The sequence below is a fragment of the Pieris brassicae genome, chromosome 2, assembly GCF_905147105.1.
Source record: "Pieris brassicae chromosome 2, ilPieBrab1.1, whole genome shotgun sequence".
Classification (NCBI taxonomy): domain Eukaryota; kingdom Metazoa; phylum Arthropoda; class Insecta; order Lepidoptera; family Pieridae; genus Pieris; species Pieris brassicae.
In genome coordinates this window covers 14065599-14089002 of record NC_059666.1, presented here as the reverse complement: position 1 = coordinate 14089002, position 23404 = coordinate 14065599, and the positions used below count along the sequence as shown (strand labels likewise).

The following is a 23404-nucleotide window of genomic DNA, read 5'->3' as shown; positions in this document are numbered from 1 at the left end:
GGGAAAATTTGTCAACATGAAAACATAGAAGTTACATACATTATGAGTCATATCATTATAGTCAATGCTTATATTATTTGTAGTGATAAATTATCACATTATTAAAATAAGCTATAACGTTATCAAATTCATATAAATTATAATGATTCACGCATGTTTCAAGATCTTTTAAAGATTTTGGAAAATTATTAAAAACCTTGATTGCCATACAAAAGGTGTTTTCCCTGTACAATTCCAGATTATATTTTGGCACACCGAATTTCACTCCATGTCTACTTCGACATAATATGTTTATTCTCGTTGACTTAAAATAATTAGAAATTGTTATTGCTAGTATAAGAAAAGACAAATGGTTTCACAGCCTGGTTTTTGGCCAGGCAGCCAATATCCGAAGTTTTACTCTACTAATCACGATGGTATTATACTTTACCGATGTTGTTCCAGGTTCAATTCGCGCCAAGAGTGAAAATCCACTTCAGGACCGGTTCAAACAGAGTTCATGAAGGCGATACAGTAGTTTTAGGTTTGTTTTCTTTACGAAACTAATTCACTATTTGCCATCCATTCTTAAGAGAAACTTCTTTTGTTTATATGTAACCTGGTGTTAACGTGATTTAGGAATACAATAATGCTTTGTATGCATTTGAGTGTTGTTATAAAATTATATCATAATACACCGATCAAGTGAAAGACACATCGTCCTCTAAACACTGTCATAAGAGAGGCGCTGGACAGAAACCGATGGAAGAAGATAGTCCGCTCTAGATGCTTCGTTGCTGACCACGACGCACAGACATGAGCTGCCGATTGAAGAGAGAGAGAGATAAAATTATATAAATGCGCATATATTAATACTCAAGAACAGTGTAGCTTTATAAAAGTGTTTTTAAAATCTGTTTAGTAGCTTCAGATATTACTTTGTGTACTATAATATCAGAGTAGCCATGCATACAGGCATACAAAAATTTACCTAACAGCATAGATCCCAAACAATAATTATACTAACCCTCATACTACCTAGAACTACTAATAAATTTTATTCCTACTTTAAAATCAACTTCCCTACATTCATCTGTCAATCTTCCCAAACTTGTCGCAATTATTCAATAGTAATGTTTATGCCTCAAAAGTATTTCAGATTCCGTAGGATATGCCCTGCTGTCTGAATAGAGCATACTGTCTTCCAGTAGTCACCAATTCCCCACATAATTTTACTTCGTAACTGTTTCCTAAGTTCTGCAACTTATACTTTATAGAGTCTAAGCGATTGTAAAAACATGCCCGTGTAATCTGTTCGAAACATTACTAAAGTCAGTTGAATACTGAAAAAATAGTGTTCATTCATAAATTGAAGAAATCGTAAATTGTTGTGCTAATAATATTTTTTTATAGGTTGCCAAGCGATGGCCAACCCAAACAATTTAACATTCAAATGGTATGTGAACAGTGAACCTGTTGTTGGATCCTATGGGAATGAATTGGTAAGTTTTACTAAAATATATAATAAAGCATAATTGTTATTTATCGAACTTATAACCTTTATGAAACACAATACCCTTACAATAATATCTTATGTATATAATTATTATATATTTAAATTTTCATATACGCTCGCATACACAATATCCTAGACATTTCTCATCAGTATTCAGTTTCGAGTTTGTTTGCAAGTTTGATATGTTTTTGTGGACAAAAAACTCCAGTCCTAATTTATTTTTTATGCATTATCAAAGGCAATATTTAAAGCTCTAAGCCAGAATAAGATTCGGCACTCAGGGCCAATTTGTCATTCGTATATCAAAACTTGAATTTTATAATCCGAATGGTTTAAGGTTACATACGATAAACCTTGACAGTACGAAATACCAATTAGAATTAAAATCAAATTTTCCAAAGCGTAACGATTCTTTCGAGCTTTCCATTATTGTATCCATGCTTGTATTGTCCATGAGTGGTGGTGGTATCATTAAATATTAGTTGCCCATTTGTTATAAAAATACAATCACACACTTTATATATAAATAAAAATGTGATTAAATATAAGTACAGTAAGTACATTACAATGTGTAAGATTTGGGAAGCCTATTAAGTGAAAAACTCTGCGTAAGGTTTGTTTAGAAGCAGGTCTTTTAAAAACTGTACTCTATATCTTATAACTTGTGCATAAAACTTATTCCAATAGCCTTGTAAAATGCTGAGAAGCTTTTAAAAACTATTAAAAACCATAATCCGCCTCACATTTACGATGGTAATTTTCCAGAGCGTCTGTGTCGCATCTTTATACTCGTCTCAAAAGTATATTTTTATATTCTTGGCTGAGAAAAATATCTGCAATATGTATGTTACCGACAATTCGTGAAAGAGCAAACATTGGATTATGCATTTTGTTTTATAAGTAAAACTTATTTTTTGGGTTTTTGGAGTATAATACCATCAAATTACCACCAATCATTGACCTGATTCAGTAAATCCAATGCCGCTAAGTGTAGCCATTTACCCTGCACTTGTCAGATTTTACCTCTACTTTTAGAATGTCTATACAAAACCTTTCCCCTTAAAATAAATATCGGTAATCCAGCTTGGAGCTTGAAGCTTGGACCTTGAAGAAGGCAACTATTAAGAAACTCGACGCCTTTGAAATGTGGTGTTACTAAAGAATGCTGTGGATAAGCTGGGTCCATAGAGTCACGAACGAAGAAGTTCTATACCATTAAAAAGAATATAAGTTAGTTGGGACATCTGCTTTGACACGAACGGTACCGACTTCTTCAAGTCATCATGATGCGGCTCCAAAATATCAGAGAATGGCCGGGAGTGGCCAGCGTAGAACAGCTGATGCACTTGTCGAAGAATAAGAAAAAGTATGACGAGCTGACCGATGTGAATGACGGTTAAATATTAAGTGCAGGACAAAATACAGCCTGCTAATGTTAAACTTAAATTAAACAATATTTTTAACGTAACAAAGTCATTTAGAAAATAGCATACATAGGTACCTCAAATGTCCGATTTCAAGTTCTGTTGGTAACATATATTTTGCATCAGTAGGTGATTCATATAATTTTCAGCATACCAGTAAGAGGATCAAAAGCTTAGTGACTGAGACATACTGCATTAAGTCTTCTGAGTTATAACTTTTCGTCTAGAATCAACGATAAGATATTTACATCTGTATCTCAAGTAAAGCAAAGTAAATCAGTCCAAAAATTCTTTAATTATTATTTGATTTAAAAAATTAAGTCACTTAAATTTTAATTAAAATTAACTGTAATGTGAGAATTACAAAGGCCAGAGGTGGGCGGATTCCCAAAAGGGAATGAAATTCTGACATTGGGAAAGTTATTATATATTATATCTAAATATTTGATAATTTTAAGGGTATCCCTATAGGAATAAATATTTTCTATAGGAGTGTTTTATTTTTCTTCCATGACAGTGTAAACAGAATTTGAATATAGGACTTTGAAAATCGTTATGGAGTAAAATAACTTAAATTATCACAAATTACATACTATTCAATTAAAAATATTTTTTTTAACGTCAATTGAAACGATAATGACGTTACATGCCTGTGTGTCTAATCCATATACTATGTTACTTGCTAGTTTTTGGATTAGGCAAGGGCAACCAAACAATCAATTATATAAAAAATAATTAAGATTAAGTATTTCGGTAATTCAAAAATGAATAATTAAGACAAAAACATTTGTCATTTGTTTTGATTAATCACCATTTACCTTTGTTAACGTGTTTACTGGCATGGTACGACATAGGAACTGGGCGCCATCTTGCTTAAAGACGCATTTTGGCGAATTCTTGAAAGTCACTACTTTTAACAGATTTTTGACAAATACAAAGGTGAACTTCACTTATGTAAGTGTAATATACATAAATCTATTTTCTTTTTAGATAATAAAAAACATAACACGGACCTACAACAGTGCTACTGTCAAATGCGAGGTATTCAATGAAGTTGGGAAAAGCGCTGACACGAAGGCATTTGAAGTTACATGTAAGACCCAAAAATCATTTTTTAAAAATTTCACATTTGAAAAGCTTACTACGTAACTTTAATATCGATTTTTTTATTGAGATACCCTTGAGTTTATTATATTCAGGTGAGACAAATACATCGAATTTGTAGACTCGGTAAGCCAGTATTTGCTTAAAAACTCTAAATAATTTTAACTCATTATTGAATCGTTCGAGCTCGATAGCTTTAATAATCTCTCGTAGCCTTGCAGACAGTGACTTACTAAGTAATTTTAAGCAACTATCGTTTATATAAGAATGTATCGCTTCCACAATTCTTTATTCTTATTATCTTTATTCTTACTTTCTTATTTTATTATGTTAATTTAATTATAAGTAAAGCATTTCACAGAGTAAATCTTGATACACACACACATAATTTTCCGTAGGCGAACGTCTTAGAATTTTTCCGTAAACATTTATTAATAACCGTGATGACATAATTGATACGTAGGTAGGCGTCAAACCTTCTTATGTATTTTTAGATTGAAAACAAAAAGGTCTTTGGAAATTTCATAAAAATCTTCAAAAAGAAACAGTTAAAAACGTAAAAAGTAAAATAATTAAAACGAAAGGTCAAGCAGAAAGTTGAAAATTACAAAGTTCTTTTGTTGAAGTTAAAACCTGAAGAATGTAATTATAAGCAATTATACTTTTCATTTTACTTTCAATCTCATTACAAGTACTGTGTACTCGGGGATGTGGATTTAATATTCACTCATTTAAATTGTATGATGCGAAATATAAATGAAAATAAAAATGAAACAGTTTAATTTCTCTCTTCTATAAAGACTAAGTACCCAACCATCTCTTTTTATCATAGCTTAAAAACCATTTTGTCAGAAAGAGACAAAAGAGAAGTTGAATTTATTCTATAGATATAAATGCTAATATATTACCGCTACGTTTCTAGTGATTTTCTTGTTACGCGCTTTGAATGTAGGTAACATCACAATATCAACATTACAAAGCTTTGAAGTCGGCATTTAGACTTTTGCTACAATATAATAAGCACATAATATTTCCATATATAGAATATATTAAAACAATATAAAATTGTTTTTGGAACGACACGGAACGAATTAACATCATTCGAATTTTATTCTAACTTTAAACTGCCAAATTATTGTATATTATAAAAATTGTTCGAGTTGTCAAAGAGACATATTGAGATATATTTGTTAAAAAAACTGTTTAGTTGGTATTATAGATAGATTAACATTTAAAACGATAAATTAGACGCATTCAATATTGGTTGTACTACATTTTATTTTAATATTAACACGATTCGAAGGCTTTTAGCAGTCTCCAACTGGCCACGATCGATGAAAAGCATTCAAAACGACGGGTTATGTAAATAATGTAATGAATACGCATTAAAATGACAAAGGTTTATTTAAATATGGTGATGTAGTTTTCATAAAAAAAAATGCTGGAATTCTATTTTGTCACAGACGGTCCCTCCTTCAAGAGTAAACCGCAGAACGTGGAGGGCGACGCAGGCTCAGTGGCAACACTGACTTGTTCAGTCGATGGTCACCCCCATCCGAAAACATTGTGGCTTAGATACGAAAATGATAGGGTTATTGTAAGTATATGCAATAATTTTCTTTCTAGACAGATAGCATATTCTGGCTGGTCGATTGACGCACACCTTGCAGACCAAGTGACCGTCGCTTACGCAACGTACTTCCCTATACATAATTTCATCCCTATGTTGCTATATATTAGCTTACCGAAAGCTTTAGGTTTTTATAATGAAATAAAGAGGAAATGTTTGTTTGTTGGTAATATTAAATAGACTCCAAAAGTACTGGCCCGATTTCAAAAAATTGCTATTGCTAAAATATTGCTATTGCTATCATTAAAATCCTACAATCCCCAATGACCATAATATTTTTTAATAACTGCAATAATGTAACATAAGGTATGAAAAAAATATTAATAAAGATTCCTAAATCGCGTATGCTGCTGAAACTATTCACAAATTAAGTATACCTACTATAGAAGACATCTTATCTCTAGTATTACATATTTAATAAAATAAATACAGTACTAAGCCGTGACTGAACACTAATATATATTTAATGTATATAATGTTTCTCAATTTAATTTTCTTATTATTACTTATTGAGTTATACGAATGAGGAAATAAATTCACCGTATACAGTAGGAGTAATTCTAACATTATTTGTTTGTAACCAACGGTCAGAGCACAAATGCTTTAATTAATATTTATATTAGTCATTTATATTTACTGTATTGTTGTACGTTTTAGGTAGTGGGCAAGTCATCAAATCTAACACTGACTGTGACGAAGCAATCCGCAGGCCAATACTGGTGCAGAGGTAGTATAGACGGACGGAAGGACATCGAAGCAGCTGCTATGGTGTACATAAAAGGTATGTTTATGAGTAAATTTTACAAAGCAAAAAGTAATTTTATTTTGTCGAAAATATAACATAAGATACAGGTTACTAACCATGAACCCATAATGATCATATTTTGTTTAGTTTGGACACAATGTCACTGAGATTGACATAAGTCCCACGCTGAATAATCGAACTGTTTTCTTTACTTATTTTTTTTAAATATAGATGATGAGGATGTTTTGCGTACCATAATTATTTTCGGAAAAATATGTCATATTTTTTCACACACCGACTCTAATGATTTAGCTTAAGTATATTCTGTTTGTAATTTTAATTTAGTTTATTTTCTTCGCTCAAATTCTATTAAAAATTTTAGTGCAAAGGGATAGGAATTATTACACAATATAAATATTTCCTATCCTCGATTTAGAGACGGCAAGGCCGAATACAAAATACCTCGACGTCCGTCGTAGGTAATACGGGTGGTGTTTTGTGGAACCGGCTTCGCACTCAAGTACTTCCCAATCAATTCGCCTAAAGGTTCTTCGAGAGAACAGCATACAATTTTTTGAAATGCTGTCGGTTTTTGCACGTACCTGCGAACCTTCTAGCAATGATTGTCTATAGGCGGCGGTATCACTTAACATCAGATGAGCCTCCTGCCCGTTTGCCTCCTGTAACTTAAAAAAGAGACTTTATTTTGGACCATAGCTTGCAAGTACTTTAATTTGTTGAGACTATATTTCTTGTGATGGCAAATCACCTGGTGCCACAGACAAGACTGTTTCATTTTTATTAAAGTCGGTGAACGATCCGTTACCATAGATTCTCATATATCCAATACATTATTAAGTAAACTTGTGAAGATAATTATTAATTTTATTATGACGTCCAGCTTATAATACGTGGATAACACTGAAAATATAGAAAACATTGGTAATGAAAACTTTTTTGAATTTCAATTTTAGAACTCTTTAGTAACCTAATGTAGTATATTGCATTCATTTGCCAATTGTTTTTGTGAATTGGCGGCAAATCTAAAACTCTTGTTACACGTGAAAAAGAACCTAACGCGAGAAAATTTTGGGTCAATGATTTATTATGACTTTCGTTGTGGGCTTACTCAACAATAAAGGCTGCGATTAGCATTTATTAATGAATACCCATCTCGTGCCAATATTTACAAATGGTTAAACGAGTTTAAGCGTGGACGTAGCAATCTCAATGATGATCCGCGTAAGGGACGTCCTTTAACGCATGTTAGAGGAGGATAACAGAGTGACCTATCAGCAGATACGGGCAAGCCTAGGCATTGGTATGAGTCAAGTTCAAAAATATTACATTAACAATTAGGCGTCAGGAAGTTTTGTACTAGATGGATTCCCTAAACTATAACCGACGACCAGAAACATCTTCGCATGGACTGGTGTCGCCAAATGTTAGATAAGTTCAACGGCGGTGACTCAAATGCTGTATTTGACATCGTCATAGGTGATGAAAGCTGGATATATTGCTACGAACCCGAAACCAAAAGACAATCAGTTCAGTGGGTGTTTCCTTTCGAGGAACGGCCAACTAAGGTAAAGAAAGGAAGAAGTCAAGGAAAAAAGATGATTGCCTCATTCTTGGGTTGGAAAGGTCATTTCACGACAGTTGTGCTAGAAGATGGAAGGACAGTTACTGCAGTCTGGTATGTCAATCGCTTTTTGCCTGTTGTGTTGGAAAGAATTCGACAGCAGCGCTTTCGAAGCAGGATCCTCCTTCGCCAAGACTACACTTCGACACTACGCAAAACAGTTTATTGGAAATTTGACTACGGCAGGTGTCGAGATAATGAGTCATCCGCCATACAGTCATGACCTGGGTCCCTGCGACTTTAATTTATTCCCAAGAACTAAAGATAACATTCGAGGTAGTCGCTTTACGAGCCCTGAAGATGCGGTGAAAGCGTACGAAAAAGCCATAGAAGTGACCCCTAAGGAAGAATGGGCCCACTGCTTTTCTCAGTGGTTCCATTAAATGCGACGATGTGTAAAGAGGAACGGAGATTACTTTGAAAAACAATAAAAGTATTGGCAACTTTCTACATTAAGCCGTTTTTCATTTTCTTTACATTTTCTGTGTAACACTTATGTTATAACTTCAGTTATAGTTACCTAGGTATAACTCCGGTTTTGGCTTCAGGTTGATAAAATTTTAAATAAAATAGAATCCCACAATGGGGACTAGGTATTCAAAGTTAGGAAACTAATGTTATATTAATTTTATATATAACCACGGTAAACTAAAGGAAAGTTGTGCGGTTGTCAGTTTTAACTTGTCTGAGTAGGAAACTGGTTGTAAAATTTACGACTAAAGATTAGTTTCCTACCCTTTTATGTTTGATATATATGAAATGTTATTTAAACTGAACTTTGTGTGTTCTTCTCAAATATAACATATCTATCACGTCAACACCGAAACGTTTTCATATGTATTTTCAGTATATATCTCCTAACCACTTGCACGAGTTCTTGTTGCACGAACACCCAACTCGAGACGATTTTAGCCAAATTAGGTAAACATCTTACAGGTTCATTAAAAAGCAAAGTACCTTTGTTGAACTGGTTACACCTTACACATTGTTGTTGTGATTCACTCTCACTGTCTTTTCCCATGGAATCGTTCATTTTGCAGTATAATCGGTGGGTAATCTATCTAACTTCATCGTTCAAAGCGGCAAAACTTGTCCGATCTCGAGCCGAACTTATCCTTTTTTGGACTAAAATACTTTTTCGTTGTTATATGCCTGTTTAAACTAATACTACGCTGCTCGTGTTCACACTGGTAATTGGGCTCCGCATTAGCGCCGCTCGAGTGCATACTCGTAGTAGCAGCAACCTCGAGTTAGCACGGTACGAGAGCGACTTTAATGTTCAGGGGCGGTGGTTGCTATCGCTTTAGGGACTAAAAATCACTCACATCACACGTTTAATTACGTTCATGATAAAAAAAAATCTTTAGTAACAATTTTCAAATCTATAAATATATGTAAATAAACTTTCTTTGCAGGACCTCCAAAAATAGTCTCCAATAACACTCAATATGGGATAGAGGGAGATAGTGTTAGAGTCGAATGTATATCCTTCTCAGTTCCGAGGCCCGATCTTGTTATGTGGGCCTATGAAGGGGCCGAAATTAATTCTTTTCACAATCAAGTAAGTGTAACTAATAAAGGCATGCAACGTTAACGGCTTTGTTCATAAAAACTCGCAATCTACTATGACAAAATTTTCTATGAATAAGTCTAGTTTCGTCTAGTTACTTTAATGGCTTTAAAAACATGGCCGACATCGTTCGACATCATCGACATTTCCTGTAGGACTATCGTTTTTCGGGCTCATCTTTAGCACAGAAGTCATATAGAAACATTAGTAACAACCCTTGAATAAAATCTTAAGAAGACCTTGACAAATAACCTGAATATATAGTATATGCCAATAGTATTGTCTTTTGTTAACCTAGCTTTTACACATTTAAAGAAAACACTTTTTTACCGGATTGAAGCTATGTTAGATTATTATAATATTATAATTATTTTAGATAATTTTAAAATTTTCCGACGTTTCCGATGAGCCAGAAATATAATAATAGATAATAGAGTACACCGTGAGTTTTAGTCGATATCAACTCCGGGGAAATAAATACAGATAATATAACTTTCTCTACGGCTGTGATACTTTTTGACATTCAACACCTTATGTCTTCAGTCACCGTGACCACGCACGCTGTAAAGCACGCGAAACGTCAGAAAATTTTAAAATTATGTAAAATAATTATAAGTTTATCAATCCGGTAAAAAAGTGTAGTCTATGTCCAATTTCAAAAATATGGAATGTAATTAAGAAAGTGGAGATGATAAAGAGGTTTATAAATTTATTAAAATATCAGAAGATTTACTCGATATTATGGAAGTAAGACAGTCGTCAGGGCAGTTTGCGTAAATCATAAAAAAAGGCTGTTTGTGAGGCGTTTTAATATGAAGATTTTGTCTGACAGCAAAACTTAAATCTTACGACATGTGCAGTATGATCATACATTTATTTATTTTTTAACACTTCGTTACTTTACAATATAAAAATTGAACATAATTAAATGAAAAGGTATAAAATATATATAGTATATACTTGTTGTCATTAAAAGCAGGCAAATAATGCCTTACTTATCCATAACTGATTCCGCAAATTTTAAGATTTGACGCCAGTGCATAATAATATCATGCAACATAATTTATGAGTGTTTGTCGGAAGAAATCGCTCAAAAGCGACAAGGCCGCCAGTTGGCCTGCTTTTGATTTAATTATATTATACTTTTATTTGCAACGAAGTTTTAATAAATAAATAAATAAAATAAAAATATCTCCTCAGACGTAATAGTATGAGACGAAATATCCCAAAATAAACTGTTTGTCTTTTGATAATTTATGGGTCTAAAAGTAAGGGTCTGGGTCTAATAGTAATTTAAAAAATCCCAACATTCTACTAAATAATAATTATAATAATCCACATACTATTCCCGATTCATCAATGCAGAGCCTAAACCACAAGGGGCTGGAAACTTGGAATTTCGGAAGTTGATTTATCTTATTAACATCTATGAAGGGATATTGAAAATTCCATCCCTAAAAGGATTAAAGGATTAATATGGACACCGGATTACATGCACAGAAGATTTTCATTATAAATATGTTTGAAGCTTTTATAGTAAATTTACGCTCTTCGCTTAATCATAAATATGTAATTAATTAGTCCCATTATTTATAGATTCCCAGCAAAGATATACATGTAATATATCTTTTATAAAGCTTTCGATTCTCTTACCGACTAAAGTCTTTTTGAATATCTTAAAAATCTGATATAATTTCTAACCTGTGTGTATAAGTTATTTTGATAAAGTACATTCCTAAGTTAAGATTTACCTTACAGGAATACGTATTTCTTGAAGAAACATTAGCGGATCGTTTGACAAAATCAACGTTAATCGTTCGAGATAGTCAAATAAAACACTTTGGAAAGTACAACTGCACAGTTGTAAACGCGTATGGCTCTGATAATATGCTGATACATTTGGTTCCCGACAGTAAGTACTGTTTTTAGCTCTTAATTTTTTTTATAGAGGTGGAAATTTACTGACACTTTTAGATGCTTTTTAATGCAGGTGGAAATTTACTGACACTTTTAGATGCTTTTTAATGCATTCAAAATATTTATTTATGCTGTAAAAACTCTAAACTCATATTTACTTTCTCTTCTCATAGAATCTTCATCACTTATGGTCATCATCGCTGGGGCTTCATCTCTAACCATCATAATTCTCATTATTATGTTCGCTGTGATGCTGTGTCATCGTAAAAATAATAAATGTGATGTCAAAAAACCGGACTTGACTGACGTAAGCAAGAGTTGTCCGTATAAAGAGAGCGATCGAAATTCGAACATCAGCGATTTGAAATTGGAACTTCGACAAATTGAGGGAAGCTGTGATATGGTAAGTTTTCTGGGCACGGCAGCCATCTTGATTGTATAAACAGAAGGTTTATAATTCCAATGCATATGAACTAACAAACACCTAAAACATATATTCCTCTTCGACTCCTATGAGTCAGGTCAAGTCAAGTCAAATCATTCATTTCAATTAGGCCTATTAAAAATGTACTATCGAAAGTCAAAAGTTAAAAATATTAAAAAAAAATAAGACTAGTTGTCCAAAAGGTAGTTTCATATGGAGAAGAATTGGCAAGGCACCATACTTTCTCTTTTAAAATAGATTTTACAATATTTATTTATGATAATTATATATGAAGCCCATATACTTGGAACAAAAGAAAACTACTATACTAAAATAAAAAAGGCACATGGTGTTATAATAAACAATGCAGCAGATAACTAAATTATTATGTAGATACATGATGCTAATGTATTTACAAATATTGCAACTTTCTTTATAAAAAACATCAAGACAAACAGTGTGTGATCTACGTCAAATATCATTTAAATAAAAATATATAAACCTGTATAACTAGATGAACAGCCAGTTGATTTTGTCTAGTATATTGTCCTATGGAGTAGGACCAGCATGTTTCCAACGACAAACGCTCACAATGCGCTTGGTTTTTTTTTATAATACATCTATCGCAAAACTACGTCTATGTTTAATTTAATGTTTAAGATGGGTTTCTTAGATTATAAGTTTCGACATACCACATATATACATACATATTGATAGATATAATTTTAAGCTTTTAATTGTATTTTGACATGCTCATTTGACTGGACTTATAAAAGTAAATTCTACGGTTTGCGTGCTTTGCATGGTAAAGTGCTTTGATAGGATTTGAGATGGACATATTTTTGAGTTCTGCTTCATTGATAATTTTTAAAGCCTACTTCGATAGATACCAACACAAAAAAATTGCTTCGAGCGTACCTAACTTAGTCCTGTGCGTTAACCTTATTCTTATATATATAGAGACATTATTCTTATATAATCTATAATTCTTAGGATACCTCACATGAATCGGAAACCGACTTACGTTCAACAATACATCTCACAACGAATCTAGGGCTGCCTTTGGCTGGTCCAGTACCACTACCAGAATCGTATGATGATCAAATCCGGTACAGCGGCGATTTTCACCAACCAATTAGCAACCTCCAATACAAGGTATTTACTGGGGCCACTAATATTTTAAATACATAACTTTCAACCGTAAGTCTAAATGACGAGGCAAGGGCCGTGTGTTAAGTTTCAAGTTATGCATAACCCAATTCGTATTGCACGTGTCAGTTCATGATATTTAATTAATTTTCCAAACTAAATAATTATGTCACCAAGCCTTCCAAATCCAAGCGGATGACGTCGTTTATTATACATTCCTCATGATGTTTTCTTTCATCAAAAGCAAGTGCTTATTGAACATTTACACAAGAACCCCATTGTTGTATAGCGGGGTCCAAACGCACGACATAGATCTTTGCCAGGAAACGATAACAATAAATTCTCAAAAGACCTGGGCTAGACAAAACTGTTATACGTTGAGCACAATTTTAATGACCTAGTTTCAGCGAAATTACATTAACACTTGATATCTTAGTCACGTTTTGTATTATATCTTGCTTGAGCACTCTTATTATTCACATTTGCGACAATTTTAAATTTATAATGTAGATCTGTACTGAACTTTAAATTTATTTTAAGTCAGCCACTATTATGTATCTAATATCGTCTATGTATCTCTGATTGAAGAACGTCGTGCATATGCTCCATTTTATATTTCCATTTGAGACTTAGGTTATAAATAATCACAATATTATTGAACTGATGTACAATAATTCCCATGTAGACGAACTTCAAACACGGAATGTCAAGAAGCAAGAGCAGGTTACGTTTTTAACTTCCGGGATATATCTAATGCTATTGAATAAGCCATTCCCATGATCAAGACTTCGAAATGTCATGTGTCAAACGTTCTTTTGTTTTTGCTTGCTTGAATTTTTGAATGCTCTTTCAACATTATACTTCACCAGCTTTGCTCACGGTCAAATTGTTTTACTCAATTTCAACAAAACAAATGACCAAAAATTCTATCACTGTCCGGTAGACTCATGACTTGCACTAATAGTGTACATTCGCGAAATTCTGTTGAAATATGATGTCATATTATAGTGCGGATAAGCCAGCTTTGTGTTTTACTTGATGTTTTAATCAAACGAGAATGACCCGGTTTTGTTGCTTTATGTTTTGTTAGTGAATTCTTGGTGCATTTGTTGCTTTGCGTTGATAACATACTCAGTGATTTTTATTAAGCTATAATCATAACATGCTAGACTTAATAAGTTCACCATAGATTCAACCTGAAGCTCGTAATCTATCATATTTTTTTTCGACAATAATACATACACTGTCCTTACACTAAGCCAATATGATAACCAAAAAATACAAAATAAAATATAATTAAATATGCAATACTAATATATGTTACACAATATCGCTTCTGTGAACTCACTGCGAACATATAAAGATGTCCATAGTGTTGGATATAGCACTGTACTGGCCCTTGGTATCGCAAACAACTTTAGCCGTCGTCATCCAACATATCCCTTAAATACAAAGAAACCAAGTTCTTGAACAACCTAGCTTATTAAATGAATTAGAGGACGACTGAGGGTCGACTTATGTCACTTAATGCCATGTAAGTCTCCCGCTTGACCAATACGTTTTTGACATACGGAAGTAATACGAGTACTTAACTGTAAGTCTCGACCCTAAATGTTCAGTATCATCAATCAAAGTCTGATAAATAGTATATATCAAACTTACTCTTAAGTCAAGACATTTTTGTAACAATAACTAGAATTTTTCATCCTTATGCGGGTATGTAATAAATTTAATTAACGGAAATTTTAGCAAAAGCGCTGACCGCGATTCGTTTGTTTGAAAACTTTGAATATTAAAAATTCGAAATTAAAGACAATAAAAAATTCTGCTTGATTCCCTCCGATAATTACTTTTTTACGTTTAACAATTTAGTGAAACAACTAACAGGTTTTGTGAAAAAAGGATTATCGTCTAAAATTAATAACTTAAAATGCAATACATTTACAGAGCCAAACACAAGCAAATGGTTACGTACCATACGTAGACTATTCGCGTGATTATGCGCCGCCCTCCAATGATTCACATACCGGATCATTATCTAGGAGTACCGATGTGACCTACCAGAGTCACTGTGGGTCGCTACACCGACAGCAGAGCTGTGGGAGGCTTAGCGGGATGGTCGGACCAGACTGTAAGTATTCATTTTATTTTAATTCACCATTACGTTTTATAATAATATAATGACTTTTCTCTTATTAGTAGGCATACAAGTTACATTAAAAAAGTTAGTCAAAATCAAAGCCCAATCTCTTTGGTCTGTTTTATAAAATTCGTATATATGAAAATTTTCAAATCAACATGTTGTTTGAAGAATGCGAAATGTTCTCATAGTTTTATAGGAATTAATTCAGTATATTATGATACACACATATTAATACATTTAAAGATTATATATTTTTTGGGTCTACATTTTTTGAATTAAAATACTTGGTACCCTGGCCTCTTATTTATTATGTATATTCCTTTAGTGATTCCAATGTCAAACTCTGGAGTGTTGATGTCGGGAGTGGACGTGCGGTACGCAGCCACATACGGAAATCCGTATTTGACAGGAAATGGACCCGGAATTGGTAAGTGGGGGAAGAGTGTTAACTGCTGTTTGAGGAAAAATTGTTTGTACAATTGAAAATAAAGCACTTAGATGTATCGCCGTCGTAGTGTATTGTTTCATGCGCAAGGCATAAAACTTCTTCAATTAGAAGGAAAATATTAGGTGATTTAGATTACATAGTCTTGGAATACAGGTCAGGTTGGTATTATATATTAGGTTACGAACATTATATGAAATTATATTACTGTCGAAGAAAGTTTGAGATAGTTTCAAAGGTCCAATTAGTGCAAAGAGCTAAAGACACTTACAGTTTCTTGAATAAAATAACTAAAATACAGCAATATGATCAATACATAACAGGACGATTACTCTTTAATTGACTTCAAAAAAGAGGATATCAGTTTGACATATACAGTATAAAGTCCATGTAACGTCCCTCGATTATAGACGCACTCCCTAAAGCGTCAAAATCAATTGGCTTTGCTTGGTTTAGCTTACCTTCCATACAATGATACACTCTAAATAGCATTACACCAACACTCAATAACGACAACAATTGAGTAATAATGTACTTTGTAAGTTGCTAAAATTAGTAAAAACTGCGCAGTTGTGTACGTTCTTTTGTCGCTTTATTATCCTCGCCCGCAATAAACTCGACTGTCGGCATCATGCATGCAAACTTTACAATTATATAAATAGATATTTGTTACTATTCTAAATATTTTCTTCTCCTAATTGTTGCAGCGTACGCTCCACAACCAAACACATCATCGAAGAATGCCCCACCACCATATTACACATTGAAAAGTCTTTCTCATCAACAGTCAGGTACAAATTACTTATAAACAACCGTTGTTATTCTGCATCACATTTTGTTTTTCATATATATTAAATTCTCACTTTACCAAAATACGCTTAAGTTTAATTTCGGCCATCCAATTACGAAATTATAATCCAACGGCGCAAAGTTTATATTATATAATAATAATTAATATATATATATATATATTACACGTCTCAAGAATTACTAAGTCGACACTGCTCCCATATAGTGTCGTCTTTCATTGATAAAATACTGTTGATAAATTCACTAATTATCTGTATGATTAAAAAGTATTGTAACTGCTACCAAAGAGTGTCGCCAAATTTACATTCAAAAAACGATGCAACTTACGGATTTTTTGACTCGAAATTTATAACATTATTTTAATTTATATTGTCTTTCATAACTAAGTCTTGTAATTGGTATTATGCAAAAGTGCGTATGCTTTCAGGACCATTTTTTTACTTAGTCTAGGCTAGTCAGAAGACCCAGTAGTGTGTTGTGCCTTTTATCAATTTAAATCGATTAAATCCTTTCTAGGCCTCTCGTTGTCACCACCATCCTCACTACCCGTTACGAGCCATACAGCAAACCCATCACCAGCTCAACCACAAGTAAGTTCTATCGCTTTACTATAAAATTTATACTCCTATATCGAAGCATAATTATTAATCTATTTAATTATTTATTTGAAAATCCTTTGTTCATCAAAATAATTATGCAATGTGATATTGAATAATTCAAAATATTATGCGTTATTATTGGATAAATTTGATCGTTTTATCAGAATACTCAATCTGGATATCGGTGAGTTTCAGACAAAACGAATCCTTCGGAAAGGAGGGGTAAATTTAATGATGGCCTGGGGTATCTTGAGATACGAAATTCAAATTTTGTTAAAAGGTTAGGGCAAACAACATGATTGTTAATTATTAAATATATAAAGGCGGCAAACAAAACTCAAAGAGCGGGTCTCGCGATGAATTACGTCCCGCCTCGGTCGCAATATTGTAAATAAAAATAAATACCTATGTAGCTGTGGCGCATCTCGCGAGATGCGTAATACACCATTCGTGAATTAGTTTATTGTAATTAATATATCATATCTTTATAGTAAAAAAATCAGAGATAATAAAAGTCTCTGGACTCAATGGCACGGGGAGTAAAGTATTATTATAGGTAATTAAAAAAAACATGCTTGTTAAATATATTGCATAAATGCAAACGATATATCAATTAAAATTGCACCAGACTAGATCCATTAGACTTACACCAAATAATACAGTCATTTCCAAAATATCATAAGCTGTTCCCGACAAATCTGAATAATTTGACACTTCAGTCATTCAGATCGGTCTGACGGAGGAGAAAATACGTCGTATCGATAACCTCCTCTTCTGAGTTTTCTAAAGTCAGTTAAAAATATTTAAAAAATCCTAAAATAACTTCCCTTTTCTTGCAGAATTTAAATATACATTCAAATAACCATTTTTGACGTTTAAGGCGTCGAATCGTCACCTTAGTACGTAACGACATTACCCCTATACGCACTTAGAGCACGCATTGACTCTTCAAGTGCAATTACCCCGGAGGGTCGCTCTGATTTCTCTATTTATGGATAACGAGATATTTCCCTCACAGGGGTGGTTTTATGGAATTATTTTTGAAATAGGAACAAATGTAAGGGTGCGGCGCAATTCTATTTTTAAACAGAATTAATAGAGATAGGCGTGTGTGTATTTTAAAATAATGCCGCAGTATACATGAATGTACACCGTCAACATAATATCGGTTTTATTAGAAATATCTACTCCAAAGAGATTGTTAAGAGGTACCTATAATACAGTACAGAATATAATATATTATGATAAATCAATCTATTTTATATTGGAATAATACAAATCGTCGTATTGATATATTATTATATTAATTTCTATAAAAAAACGATCGTAAAATATATATACGTGAAATTTTAATATTTATAAGTTACAATTTACTTAGCTAAAACTTTGTTCAAAGGTGCCTAAGACGTCGCAGACAGCCCATTATATTCTGTCAACGAACCAAGGTTTGCAGACGTCGAAATTAACTAAAGGTAAAGATATCAAATTATACACTTGCGAACAAAAAACTTGTAACGAGTCACTGTTAAGAAGCTTAAATTTGTTATATTTTGGAGTTTCATTTGTAAAGTTAAATTGGATAATATTTTTTTTGTTTAAACACTAACAACTATATTTTATTTTAACAGGCCAAGGGACGGGAACTCATGTGTGATGAAATAGTTTATTTACGTATAAGTAACAACCCAGTTGTGAATTTAAAAAGTATTCGGTCCTAAAAAATTCGATTAGAAGATTATTAAGCCTAAAAATTTAAAGCTTTAAAACTGATGTCAAAGAATGTATTTTAAGTATTTACGTTATTTTTCATGCACGTACTATCTAATCTAATGAGTACGTCACGAGTTTAAAGACAAAAGAGTGATAAGGAGAAGAAATAGATATTTGAGGTATATAGTACGTTTATGAATAATGGATTTAGTAGTTACTAGTTACGGTTAATGTAATAAATGTACATATTGTATATGATTTGTGTCATAGTGTCTCTCTAAACATTGATTATAATACTACTTCGAATACATGGGTGCTTATTCTGCTGTAAAGTTTTCTTTTGACTACAAAAGTCTAATGTGTATCCTCTCATGCAATGTTTTAAATGTATGTGATCAGTGTAAGGCTAAAACAATAGTTTCAGTTTCCTAAAACTTTTAGGTTTAACGTCTTGTCCGAACTACGACTTGCTACTAGACGTAAAACTTATAATTTTTTTTTAAAAGAACTTTAATAAAAATTCTAGTTAGTTATTTTTATTTTTAATTCCAAATTCATGACTACTTTTGACAATCAAAAAACCATTTCAGATACATCAGAATAAGTAAAGATGTCTGCAAGTATATTCCAAAGAATGATGTCTACTTATACACTAGTATTTATATAAAATACACTTTGCGTTAAATAATTGTTGGCCTAGTGATTTCAGCGTGCTACCTCATCCTGAAATCATTGGTTCTATCCCTGTCTGTGCACCAATTATCTTTATTTCTGTACGCGTCCGCTCGTATGGTAAAGGACACACACAACATCCGCTGGTTAATTATAATAAATCGAGTTTTAAATCAATAAAGTGTATTTTATTTATAATATTTAGCTGCTAAATTATTCAAATCTGAGAAGAAGATTACTCTATCTTTAGCCTTTATAACCTATAGTGAATGATAAATTTTAATTATATCAAGATCTCAAAGGTATTATTAAGAGAACTACTGACTAAGACTGAAGTGTGTACTATTAGTATAATAATTGTGTTAACTGCCTATTTTACTGTATTACAATTCATATCGGGATTGTTACAAATTTATGTCTAAACTTCGTTAAATATACATAAAACTTAAATATCGTGATTTTTTATCCGTTACGAATGGCAAGTAATATAAAAAACGCAAAGTTTATAGTGAAATTTTAACAGTCCTGAACTATTTGCCCAGTAGTGTATAATGAAAACGACTGCTTTTCTGCACGAACTTTCTACGCACACAGTTTTTAAACCATTAATTAGAAATCTAGAAGGACTCGACTTCTAATTATTTAATTATGAACTTCGCATTTAAAACTTATTTTATGAAAAAATACTTAAATGCATATCACACACCGTCCGTATATATTTTTAGTCTGACGTCTTTATGGCTATGCTATTTATACTAAGCACTGCCAAAAACCCGATTTTTAAAATACATCAAAAACCAAACTAGCTAACGTTATTGCTTTAATTAAACAATCATCACTTTAAATTGTCTGCTATTACCGGTTTCATTAGACTTTTTTGCAGTTTTTATTGTTGTTTAAAGAAATAATTTATCGATAAATCGATACAATTGACTAATCACAGTCTTGAAGCATTAGTTTAGTCACCCGAGCGGAATCTCTAAAATTAAGCTGTCAATATGTTTTATACGACTTTGTTTTATTCAGCTATGGTAATGTTTTTCTAATATTTTAGGCAGAGGCTACTCAGCCAAATTGTATATTATTTTACAACGTGAACATCGTGTTTACGTCTATACTAAGGTACTTTGCTGGTATTATATTTGTATCATAATTTGTGTGCATTTTGAAATAAAACCATTTGATGAAAACGTGTTTTAATTAAGTTCAAATGAAAATAACAAAAGCGGTCCAAGCATTGAATTCTAGATGTTTCTTTCTACGTGCGTAAATAGCACTCGTACGCCAAATGTCAATATCCTGAGGAAACCGACGTCTTAGGGTACAATTTTAAGTCTTACCTCTGGAGTCATAGCGCTAAGACTTGGCTCTGAACAGTGGCGTCACAATGGGGTGGCAGAGCTGGCAAAATGCCACTCAAGAGGCCGCGAGCTCAATTTTTTTATATTTTTCTTTCATTGTAAATGTATGCAGGTCTCCTCTCGTTTCCTTCAGCGAAAAGCTAACGAATAGATGACGAATGCATTGAGATGTTATGTTCTATGGATGAATGCTATACGCATTGGGCTAGCGTGGGGACTACAAACCATTCCCTCTCGCCTAAGAGAGGAGTTATTTTTGTGGTATTAGTGGGACATATACAACCTGTAAATGAGTACGCTGAAAATCTCGAAGTTTATTAAAATTAAACTGAGTATAACCACTGTGGAACCAGCTGCTCATCGAAGTAGTTCCGAACCCATTCGACTTAGGATCCTTTCATAGCATACCAGTTCTTAAAAGCTTGGCAACGCACTCACAAGTCTTCAGGCAGTGTCACAGATTGCCTCAAAAAAATTATATATAAAAAATGATATATAGATCATATATGTATGTAGTGGCTTTGGATTATTATTACTATTCAATAAGGTTCTGATAATATTGACCATTGACTACTTATCTTTAAGTGCGTTCGAAGGTTTTCGCAGAGATATTATAGAGGAGTCTTCAAAAAATCTATCTTAAAAGAAATATATTTAGAAATCATAAAATGTAAAGTACTTAACAAACATCAGACGAGATTTTGTCCTTTCACTGGCTAATCGATTGGTTCTATACTTAGGATTCCCTAATCCTTTCTTACATAAATATGAAGGATTTTAAGTAAATATACTTAGAGTGGCTTAATTAAACACTCACTGTTTATACCTAGTCCAGACATAAATCCTGTGATAATATGTTTAATGCAGTTATGTCATATTATTTGAATAGTATTTATAATATTATTTAATACATAGTATTTATTAACGTCTCAGCAAAAAAAAATCTATTCGAAAGGTGGCCACTTTGGCTTTTATACAGGCCTTAAATCTGTTTGACCACGAATCTATGGATTTACGCACTGTTTCCAAGAGAAATTTCGCCACTGCTTGCTCCAAAGATTCTTTAAGAGACTCAACGTCGCCGTGGTTGAGAAGGCTCTATAACTGATCATAATTAGAAGTCTAAATGCTTGAGGTCTAGGCTGGAGCCTCCAACTCTTATAAAGTCTAGAAAGTTGGTTTCAAGCCAGGCTTGTGTAGTTCGTGCCTCGTGACATATTGCTGAGAGGTTTCAGAACATGATTCAAGACTGCACCTTGATACAGTTAGGCTAGTTTTATCTCCTTTTTCGCAAAAATATAGTTTTGTGACAAGACACGCTCCACCAAACTATCAGGACGACTCAGGATGATGACCACGTTGTACACTTTCGACCAATTGATCAGCTTCTTTAGAACTGTGACCGTACACTTTATCATTATGCTAATTATAGAATTCATCAAACGTGAACATTTTTTCATCGGTAAAGACGATAATTTAGAAAGCGTTTTGATTGATCCTCTCTATTTAATTGTTAAGATTGATTTAGGGATTTTTTGTTTTATAATTCACAACAGAGTTCTAGCGGGAATCTTCAAGTCTTGCGATAAGATGTTTTCCTTCCTAATGGTATTTCGACTAATTTAACAGCTTTAACAGCCTTTTAGTCCGGTCAATTTAGACCAAAAAATTAGTGTGAAGGTACATAAAGTCCCAACAAGCTAAAAATCAGTAAAATTGTTCAAAACATAATTATAAATAATATGTAAAAGTTCCCCATCATCCCCGTGTATCGATTTTTTTTATTAATTGTCAAAGGTAAACAATAAACCCGGTCCAAAGTTCCAGTAAAGGCGAAACTATAATTGAAAGAGACTATGTAAACGTATTATCTGCTCTATTCCCAGTTGCAGAGTTACTTCACATACACAATGTAAACACTAATACTGTATAAACACATTAAGACTTAATTGAGACCATAATAATATATATTATTATTGTGGTCTCAAACTTTAATATGTATATGCTTTCGTGGGTTAGGTTTGATTCTCAGTAATACAATCTTTGCTTCAGCTTGGCAGCTACAGAATTCTCTTCTAATTTATTCTGCCTTAAAACGCAGATATCAAACAGTAGCCAGATGGTAATTAATAGACCATTGGGAGTTGAAATAAAAGTTATTGACTTTTGCATAAAAGGTATAAAGAGTTATCTCAAAGATCAACAATGAAGTGGAAATACGAAAGTTTTCCTGAAGTAGCCCAAGTTCCTTCGTAATGTTATCTTTATTCTGATGTATTGCATATTGCAATATCCCACTAAATAGCAATCGACGAAGGCATTAATATCAAGTGGAGGCCGACAAAAGCCTTGCCTTGTGTTTACGTTCAATCTCGAGCACTGCCTGGCTGCTTCACTAGTGATAGGGTATGAATTAATTAGCTGTAGAGGATTAATTTCAGCTCCAATATTCGGTTAAGAATAGACTTCAGAGGACAGGTAAAGAAAAGAGACAAGGTCCATACCTTGTCTTATATTATATTCTCTTGAATTGATTTATTATCACATAATATCATTTCATAGAA

General features: G+C 32.8%; 1 protein-coding gene across 1 annotated transcript in view; it reads left to right on the top strand.

Annotated features, from left to right (window-relative positions):
• Positions 1-18751, top strand: part of LOC123720245 (irregular chiasm C-roughest protein-like) — a 66308-nt gene extending 47557 nt beyond the window's left edge. Inside the window, exons 8-22 of the mRNA XM_045676784.1 lie at positions 445-523; positions 1393-1481; positions 3910-4012; positions 5487-5620; positions 6311-6434; positions 9456-9601; positions 11369-11522; positions 11701-11930; positions 12945-13106; positions 15048-15231; positions 15569-15670; positions 16396-16479; positions 17015-17088; positions 18494-18569; positions 18726-18751. Coding sequence (XP_045532740.1) covers positions 445-523; positions 1393-1481; positions 3910-4012; positions 5487-5620; positions 6311-6434; positions 9456-9601; positions 11369-11522; positions 11701-11930; positions 12945-13106; positions 15048-15231; positions 15569-15670; positions 16396-16479; positions 17015-17088; positions 18494-18569; positions 18726-18751 — 1767 coding nt within the window. The remainder of the gene's footprint in view (positions 1-444; positions 524-1392; positions 1482-3909; positions 4013-5486; positions 5621-6310; positions 6435-9455; positions 9602-11368; positions 11523-11700; positions 11931-12944; positions 13107-15047; positions 15232-15568; positions 15671-16395; positions 16480-17014; positions 17089-18493; positions 18570-18725) is intronic.
• The last annotated feature ends 4653 nt before the right edge of the window (positions 18752-23404 follow it).